Here is a 10202-nt window from a genome sequence, read left to right as displayed (position 1 = left end):
TTGGAGCCATAATGATTGCATCTGCATTGATCTGAATATCTTTACAGCAAACTAACCATGTTAGATGGAACATGATTCTAACATTTTCTTATGTCTGTAAAAGCATGAACTTTGTCTGCTCCAATTAACATCCAAATGATCACTCCAAGATCAAGAAGCTGCATCCTAGCATGAGATCCAACAGCAGATCCAAGGATTGACTAAATTTTGCCTTTTATCACTGGTTTAAACATCACGAGAAAATCTTCCCACTGTGAAGCTGCGAAAAACATGATCGACACATTGGCCATGCCGGAAATTTTTTAATCTTATGATCTAGCCTGTTGATACAACAATGACAAAAAAACTTAGTCTTCTTCCCAACTAGATGCAGTCGGCTACATAGATATGTGCAAAACAAAATAAGAAAATCTGAGATCAAAACAATATAGGAACAAAATAATTTAGCCTCTCGATAAGTTCTTCAATTGTTATTGCTATATGACAATCTTTGATAACAGTTACTTGTCATCCCTATATTCAGTTAAACAGAGGACATGATCCTTATTCTGTTATTTCAAGAATATTAAAATGCTTCAACAACTTCTTATATTATATAATTTCAAGGATAAATTGATTAATAGTTTTAAACTGAGAGGAAGAGAACATTACCTAGAACATAAGAAATAGCAGGAACAAGATATTCCACAAGCATGTAAACTTCAACAAGGATCCCATGAAATGGGTATACAGGGATCCATAAGTGGCCCTCTGCTCACTTCAACTTCGCCTCAGAAAATAGAACATGATTTCTGTGATCCTCTAAGGGCTCTTCCACTTCATGTAGAAGAATCCAATCCCAGAAGCAGAGACAAAGCTAAGCTAATGAATATCGAACCACTCTTATCCTCAGAACTTCTTTCTATGAGGAAAAAAATATCAATAAATTCTCTATTGTTTGTCATAGAATCGTTCACTGTTGCTGCTCTGATATTAGGCAAAACCTAAACAGTTGATAGGAAAAGGGGAAAGCAAATATATTATATTTAACACTGGAATCCCAAGAAAAAAAATAATGGAAAAAATTAATAAAAAGTTTAAATATGGTATGCTCCACAGATAAAGAGTGTGGCAATACAAATGCCAAGCACCAGATATGGCAGGGATAAAAGGACTTGGAAGTGGTTTTTACTGAAGATACATCAATATAATAAATCTGTCATTATAGGTTATAAGAAGGTATACAGAAAGCTTTTTCACATAACCTATTAATAAGAAATGTATATTGCAAAAAATAATTCCATAATCTAATGTAATATGTCGGTTCAAGATAAGACATGAAGGAAGCTTCTCCATCTCAACAAAATCAGCCACTAAGGCTGATTTTGTATGACAACATTTCTGTTCCAAATTAGTATTTCTGACTCAGAAATATACTTTTGTGTTTTCGTTAATTTGGAATACTTCTTTACAAAGGTTTTTATTTTTATTTTTTTGTGGGGTGGGGTAGGTAGGCCCCAAAACATGATGTATTGTTTAGGAATATGATGGACTAAAGTGAATAAAATTAATTCTCTCACCAAAAAAAAAAACCAGTCAGGATACAAAATGATGTAGGAGCATTCAAATGGGCCAACAACCCAGCCCAATAAACCCACAAGCCTAAGCCAAAGGATAGAAACTAGAAATAAAAGTTACAGTCCAGGATTTTGGGGTAACTTTATGGCGACACCTGTACCAACTCAGGAGGAACTAGAAGTCATGCCATATATGGATGGAAAGGTCTAAAAGTCTATTGTCCAACAAAAAAAAATGGTGCCTCATTTGCAATTTTCTAGAAGTTATGACCATTTTAGTAAAGTGTGTCTGGGCTAACTGCAGACACTTAGAATTTCAGAATTTATCATTTTAGTCCAACTGCCATTCAAATTCGGTTCTAAAACTTCTTGGGCACTTCAAACATTATGTTTCTAAACCCTTGAAGATGTGGAAAATTCCTTCAAGAATCCCAAAGCCCTTTTCTATTAGATAGTTATTTGTCTTCCCAACGTTTGTCTTTCCAATTAGTCATAATTTCATTCTTGGAAATTGCCTATGCTTAAAAAGTTGTTCCATGCTCATCTATATAAGCTTAAACGAGTGAATGGAATGTAGAATACTTGGAGTTTATTCATAATTTTATTGGAACCTTTGGCCCTTTGAGAATAAGCAGTTCTTCTTGAGTTCTCTTATCCCTTGGGTGGATTTCCTTTGGACGAAGAGTTCTTCTTTTTTTTTCTTTTGAAGTGCTCACTTGTGTTACCTCCTAATCCTCTATAATTTTCCAGCGTCACAAAAGGTCCTTGGTGAATAAAATTGCCAAGCCATGGGCGTGCTCCAATTAATGATTTTGTGGTTGAGTCCCTTGGAGGCCCAGCCCAGATGAAGCATGAAGAAAAGGCTAACTAAATTGTCCAACAAAGCTCAAACATAAATCAAAGAGATTAGAAATCATCAGTTTTACATAATCAAACGCATTAACATGATTTGAGAAAAGAACAGAATCCACATCAGGTGCTGAACTTAACAAAGGATATAATCCCAATTCATAATATATAGTTGAGTTAAGCTCCATGTAAAAAGGACATACAAGCAACATTTTGCCGAACAAGTTTTCAGCAAATTGAACTAACCACAAGAAACCTAAGCAAAGGACACCATCTATGTTTTTTTATATTGAGGGAGTGTTATCCTTGTGGAACCATGGGAGAAAATCTCAACAAGTATGAGAAGCTATAAAATTTTGTTTTTACCACTGCATTATGGTGACTCCAATAACATTCAAAGTCAAATAAATCACACACAAAGTACGTTTACTAAGCCATCACACATGTTTGCAACAACAACAACACAACAACTCAACCTTTTCCCAACTAAATGGGGTCAGCTTAGTTATTTTAATTATATGTAGTTTCCAAAACCTTTGATTGACTCTGTAGAAGCAAATCATCAGACGCTCAACTTTATAGTTTCTACCAGCAAAGCCAGCTTCTGAATGCACAACGGTTCCCACAAGGCCTCCCATCTTCTGATTGCAGAACAGCTCCACAAAGCATTTATTACTGTCCTAGCTGTCTTAATATTATAGTATTAATGGAATGTATTAGGGATTATCATACAGTACTTGAGAATCCCCCTTCACTTCATTGGCCCAGTCTAATTCAATGGGCAATGGCCTCTTTAAACTGTTCCTCCCTATATATCACTGAACCCAGATGATAAAATTGTCATTACCCCATCACAAATCTTACACTCTCCATTCCAATCCTGTTTTCAATAAACTTGCACGCCATATATTCATTTTATCTGTTTACCTATTACCTTGTTGATAACAAAGCATCCCTCAATAGTCTTCTTAACTTGGCATTTACTCTCTCAACCACCACCAACCCAAAAAATCAAAAACAGCATAGATCATGGGATAGCATCCAGCATGTCTAATCAAACCATGAGAGACGTTTATGGGTCCAAACATTCCCCAGACCATCAAAATCTTTACCAGTTCCCCTTTTGACCTCTATCATACTCTCCATGTGCTCAGAGCAATTACAAGATTAATGGATCCTATTGGTGCCTCCAGTATGCAATTCTCCCTACATGTACCAAAAAAGTCTTAATAAGATCGCATTTGACCTCCATCACGCATGATAATGTCATGTCATTTTGATCATTTGCAAGGCCACTGACCTACCAATAAGTCTAGTACATTGCTGAACCCTTCCTAGACAAACAATATTTGGTAGATTCCATTTTGACCCCAATCACATCATTGGCATGCCAAGATCAATTTGACCACTCCTCAATCATTAAGGGCCTTGGATTTAAAATAACACCCTCTTCAAACTATACCAAATCCTAGATTTTGGCACATGGAATCAATAGGACCACATTCATCCCAATTTTGAATCTGCCATTAAATGGACTTCTCCAGTGACATAGAAGGAGCTCATTCCAAATCTCACATCCAGGAAAATAAAAACACAAATGCAAATGAAGGCACAGTTATTGTAGAAAGAAATTTTCCTGGGTAGTCTCACAACCAAGAAAATAAAAACACAAATGCAAATGAAGGCGCAGTTATTGTGGAAAGAAATTTGGTCCACCTCAGGGACTCTCCTAACATCAGATTGGAACTTGATTTAAACTAAATGTATCTTATATAAACAACAGGAATCCCATTGACACCAGATTGCTGGGAAAGCGCGCCACCTCATGAGGGAGGTCACCCATTGATCCTGAACCTTTCAGGAATACTAATTGTAAGGAGAGGCAGAGATTAACTTCGGAACTAAAAAGGATACCAAGGGTAGTCTTTGAGAAGAAGGAGAAAGCAAGGGAAACATACCACGCATACAACAAGCTGGTAAAGAAGATCAATGATGTGAGCCTACAAGTAGAAAAAGCATCTATTTGACATTATTGAGGGTTGTGTCTTTTATCATCATCATTATCAATATGGGATCAGCTCTGCAGTCATTTACTTTGTTCTAGTTGATAAAAAAATTCAGATCCAGATAAGAAATAAGATTTAAATAAAAAATTCATTGACACAAAAGAATCCAGTCGAAATGCATACCAGTCATGGACAGTTCCAATTAAGCCTCGATCAAATAATTTTCAATTAGCTAGTCATTTACAGGAGAAACATTCATCACCCATACATCTTTCTCTCTATAGATTTCATCTGCTCGAGTAGTCAGTCGCTCTCAAATGCCAAATTTCCTGTGGTATATGAGTCTCTGAAGTTACTAAAACTTTATAGAGAGGTGTGATAACAAGAAAGAAAGGAAACATGTAAGAAATAGATGCAATCAAGAATTTTGAACTCACTGTATCTTCCAGTTATTCATTAGAAAAAACACCAAGTTCTTCCAGACGATGAGGTGCTGCGGTTAGCCTTTGCTAGCAGGTCCTCTTCCCGCTAACCAATTTTCATTTGATCTTTTAATGGTTGTACAATCTGAAAGCTCATCCAAGCCTTGCAGAAGTGTCTTAATAGCTTGGCGTATATAATCTCAATGCCGAAGATCATTGCAATAACAACCCAAGCTCTTGCATCACCTTATCCAAGAGAAAAGGCAAAGAAACGAAGCGCTTGGTGGTTGGCTCAAGGTTAAGACCTTTTGTCCATCTTTTAGATGGTTATGGTCCTTAACGTGTTCTCCAGCATTTCTCCTAGTTGGAACCCAAGAAATGAAGGTATATGCGCCATCTACACTGTGGAATGAACTTGTGCCTCCAAATACAAGCATGGTGCAGATTTTTCTTTTCTGAAGTTTCCAATTCACGGATGCACCAAAACCAAATCGGTTTTTTCCTCCTAAATTACTTAATCATCCACATATCATTTCACATTTGGGTCTAACTAGCTAGGGAAAGACTCCCTGTCTGCTACGATGCAATTTACAATATTGTGTCACATTCACCGTTTTATGAATCCAGAGGAGGAAAATTGAAAAAGAATCAGATCTCCAAGAACAGGAATTGAAATTCACCAATAACAGAAAAAATTGAAAAAAGAATCAGATCTCCTTTATTCAGGACAAATATGTGCAGAACTATTGTTGTACTAAAAGAAAAAAAGAATTATCTCATACACACAAGAATGTAAAAAATACAAGGATTATGATCCAACTCCGGAAAGAAAGTCCGGAAAACCAGAAAACAGAGAAACATAAAAGGAACTAAGCGTACATCAATTCGTCAGTTTTCTGAAATCAGAAAAAGCCAAGCAGAACCGTAAACCCTAGAACGATGAGCCACACAATGTGAACCAAAAGTAGAGCCTGTCCAGAGACGGGACCGCTACCGCCATTCCCTACCTCGCAAAACCCTAATTTCGCGACACGGGTACCAGCGCACATAGCATCAGCGCAGCCACACCAATAGGTGATTCCATCGACGCCACAGACGGGATTTGTTCGAAAGCAATTGACAGGGCAGGTGGAGGGCTGGGACGTTTCGGCGCAGAGATCAACGGTGGTTTCAGAAGGTAAGAGAAGATGTGACAATGAATCGGAATGGGAATGGGAATGGGAATGGATGGGAACGAGGAGGGTGAAGAGGAGGCAAAAGGAGAGGAAAAAAAAGTTAGGCATGGTTTAGGCGAGCTTAGCTTTTGAGCCGAAGCTCGCCTTCACCTGCAGAGAACGATTGTTGGGAAACCCTAAAACCAGTGGAGGGAGGAAGGAAGGAAGGAAGGAAGAAGGGAATGAGAGAGAGAAAGTAAAGGTTGCTTTGAGGAAGAAAAGTGATGGATTCTCACTGGTGGAACGGTTCAGACATAGACGGGAAGGAATGGAAATAGGGGTGGTTGAACGGTTCCTGAGTCTTCTTTGTTCGTGGGCTGTACACGCTTTTCTTTATCAGATACGTTATGCTGTAGGTTCCTGAAACGGTAACGGCAGACGGTGCAGTGTCTCTTTTAACCTCTTTTCATACTCCTAGGCTATGTTTCAATTTTACATTTTCTTCTCACCTGCTGTTTAAATGTCAAAATTACCCCTCTTTTCTACTTAGTAACCGATGACCTTCTCAATCATCATTCTCCCTCTAAAAATGGTGGGATCCACATCATCTTCTCCAAGTTGAATCGAATACCAATGAACCCATCTCCTTTGGGTTACGCTTTTGGTTTATCATGGCTGAACCAAGTGCCAAGAGGGGGACGATATTCAGGGTGACCATAGCCAACCCTCTTTGCCATCCACCACCACCACCACCACCACCACCACCTCCACCTCCACCTCCACCTCCACCTCCACCTCCATCAGCACTATGGATGTCAATTGATCAGGCCGAGTCAATCTCGATCAGGCATAAATTGGTCTTAATCACTTGGAAATCATACACCATGAACACTGGTTTAAGTAAACGAACCTAGTTTTTTATGGTATGGTACGGTTTATAATCAGGTTAGTCGGTGTCGTTCTTTAATTGGGCTACTTTAAATGGACTTTAACCAGGCTACGGGTCTATTTAAGTCTAAACGGACTCTACATGTGTCTACTTTAAAATTCTTTTCTTTAGTAAGTTGAAGGTCCATAATTGTTCAATTTAAACATTAAAATAACTAGTTTGATACAAAAAATCATCATAGTAGAAAGTGACACAAATCTTTGACAAAAAGGAGAAATGATATGAGATTATGGTTGTATTTCAATAAAAGGGGTCAGGCTTGATTGGGCTACAACGAATAGATTTAAGTCAGACATATAATCGATCGGTTCGATCAACCACCTGACGGGCTAGCTACCTACACTGTGAACGCAAACTCAACACAATTATTAATCGAGTCGGTTCAAGTCAGACCATAAACATGTCTTCGAGAGCAGCATTCTGCCTCGCGTCCACCCCCGCCAACGCATCTCTGCAGCGATTCTCTGTCATCTAGCACCATCTCTGAATAGGGAATGCATATCTCGTATCCAAAATCAAATCTAATTTTCCGTTGTTTTGATCGCGGCACTTCCGCCGTCGTCACCTGAAAGCAGCCCTTGTTGTTTCCTTCCACTACAACCCAGCACTCATATCCCAAGCCTGCCATCGTAGCCCCCAACCACTGCACTACTGCCAGCACCCTACGCCCACCACTACAGTACCCGCCCTGCCCATTGCCCCACTCTTGTGCACCTCTGATTCTACGTAGAGACGATCTCCATCAACGACTCCAGCCTCCTAAAGTCTGGATTTAGAAGGATGGATGCCTGGCTTCGGCTTCGGCCCTTATCAGGTTTTTTCCCCCTCTCATGAATGATTAACGTGGGAAAGTGAGTTTCTTCGTCATTCTCAACATTTTGCTCTTTGAACACCCCTATCTTCCATAAATAGAGATAGATTCGTTGAAGTCCAGATGAGGAAGAGGATCCTAACATTTTGAGAAGGGGAGAAATGATGCGAAGAGTAACCAGTTATCAGGTGGAAGAGGGGGGTAATTTTGGTATTTAAAATCAGCAGGGGAGAAGGAGAGGTAAAAGTGGAAATGTAATGGACTATCAGAAAATGGTATCCAATGAGTTAAAAATAAGGGAGTTTGAATAATTATAGGCTAAGTGTAGGGGAATGATAGTAAATTATCGTTATTTTTTTTTTTTTTACCTTAACCTCCCAAATATGAATAAAATATTTCATAATAACTAGGTTAGGAGTGTCAATAGTTGGCTGGGTTTGGTTTTGATTTGGTTTGGGTAGGCTTTGAAATCAAACCAATAAAGAAATTTCCATTTAGTTTTTTCTGTTTCTTGTATCGTTTTATTGTTGCGTTGGTTTTGGTTTTGGTTTTCTATACAAATTTATACAAAACTATGAAAAAATTAGTTTTTTTTTAATGAGTTTTGGATTGATTTTGGTTTCTTGTCGTTTTGGTTTAGGTTATGAATCGAATTCGTTTTGTAGTTCATCACACCCCAAATTGAAACTTATCTAATAAAATATCTGTTTGGTTTGGTTCAATCTAGGTCATTTTGGTTCAGTTTGATCAATTTTAATGGTTTGGACTTGGTTTTGACACCTTATGTAGGGGGATCCACGCCTCATGCCCAGAAAAACCTTCTCTTAAACAATATTCAATATGATTTTTTTTTTTAAACTGGTTAGAGATCGCTACCTAGTCACATGGCCATTGTACCAATACGAGACCCAATCAAAGAAGACATGCATACAACCAGGGGTTAGATGGTCTTTTTGCCACGCCATGTGTCTGGGTGTAGGGGCATGCAACATATTGATCTATTTCTCATTTCAAATTGTTCGGCAATTGAATGGGAATTATCAGAAATATAGTCAAACATTTCAAGAATGTTTTAAACGTTTAAATTTGCTACAATATAGGATTAAAAAAAATGCTAATATGTATATTTAATTGCCCAAATACTTACGTCCAATTAAAGCTACTGACGGTTATCAATAAGATGGGTTTTACTTCCAAAATCCCATACAAAAAAAAAAAAAAAAAGAAACCCCACATACACATGTTTATCAAAGAAGAGAGAAGTTCTTAGAAAAATGAGAGCCTTCCGAGTTTCAAATGAGAAAGGATGGATGTTGATGCAATGGTAATTAAGATTGTTCCATTACGACTTAATAGTTAAGGTTTGAGTCGGGAAAAAACCATCATGCAAAGCAGGATTAAGGTTGAATACTTTATGAATGGGGTTGAGGTCATTAATCTTTAACTCACCATCTTTTCCGTAAAAAGCATGGTTTCAAGTCTCGGTCTCATATTGGCCATATCGGCTGTATCGCATAGGCTAAGACCGATCCCTGATCTTGATCAATCTTGATCAGTTATCCATATTGTTTTAGGGGTAAAATAGTAAAAAACTTAGTACTTTTAGAAAAAGCAGGGCAAAAAGATCAATATACATCGATCTGATCCCATCCAATCTGATCTGAATTGGTATCGAAAGACCGATACCATCCCCTAAATCCATGGTAAAAGGGTCAACACATTCTTTACCAACTTACAATGGTAAAAAAATGTGGGAAGTATAATCTGGGTGTTCTAATTGGCCTTTCGTGTCTGTTGGGAATGACTTAGTTATAGAGGCACAGCGCAACCTGTCATTAGTTATTTTATTTATAGTTTTTCAGAGGCACAAAACAAATGCAGTGTTTTAACCCCAAAAAAATAAATAAAGGGAAAAGAACATTGTCCGCTTGTATGTCTTTACACCTAGATACAAGTGGATGCGAAAGATCTTGCTGCCCCTCTGCTTAAATGTCTTCATGAAACCTCCCATTGGTCTTTGTGGTGGCACAATGGCTGCATAAACGATCAAGATTCTCTTGCCTAATAAATAAATAAATAGATAAAAATCAAAGATAGTGTAACAGATAATTGCATGGATTGTGCATTGTCGGTGTTCAAATCTTCTATTCTATTATTTTGTCAAACTTTTGACTCCATCTTTAAGATTTTTAAATTTTTTTTCAGAAAAGAAAGAAAGACTGACACACCACCAAGATGCCTACATGTGTCATTCTCTCTTCACTCCTTTGGAAGAAAACTTCATTGTCCTACCATCTGTGATTGATACATACCACTAGTTTATCAAAAGTTGGTGGTATGCTCCAGTGAGCCAGACCCTCTTTTTTTTTTTTTTTTTAAGGGATATTTTATTGATGTTAAATCGTTCCCATGTGTTCTGAATCATAATTGTAGCTTTTTTTCTTTTTTTTTTTTT

The 10202-nt window shown here is 37.7% G+C and overlaps 1 protein-coding gene and 1 long non-coding RNA gene across 2 annotated transcripts; both read right to left on the bottom strand.

Moving 5' to 3' along the window:
- On the bottom strand, window positions 1-4582 carry LOC122072576. Its single transcript, XR_006138550.1, has 2 exons — window positions 652-4582; window positions 1-320 (listed from the first exon to the last, which is right to left on the bottom strand). It is a non-coding gene; the product is annotated as an uncharacterized LOC122072576 (long non-coding RNA).
- Window positions 4583-5528: 946 nt separating this feature from the next.
- LOC122072575 lies at window positions 5529-6422 on the bottom strand. Its single transcript, XM_042636933.1, has one exon. It carries the CDS (start codon window positions 6114-6116, stop codon window positions 5736-5738), a length of 381 nt encoding a protein of 126 aa, XP_042492867.1. The 5' UTR covers window positions 6117-6422; the 3' UTR covers window positions 5529-5735.
- Between the last annotated feature and the right edge of the window lie 3780 nt (window positions 6423-10202).

Source organism: Macadamia integrifolia, chromosome 3, assembly GCF_013358625.1.
Source record: "Macadamia integrifolia cultivar HAES 741 chromosome 3, SCU_Mint_v3, whole genome shotgun sequence".
NCBI classification, from domain to species: domain Eukaryota; kingdom Viridiplantae; phylum Streptophyta; class Magnoliopsida; order Proteales; family Proteaceae; genus Macadamia; species Macadamia integrifolia.
The sequence above is the reverse complement of the archived record's forward strand: the minus strand, read 5'-3'. Positions and strand labels throughout refer to the sequence as shown.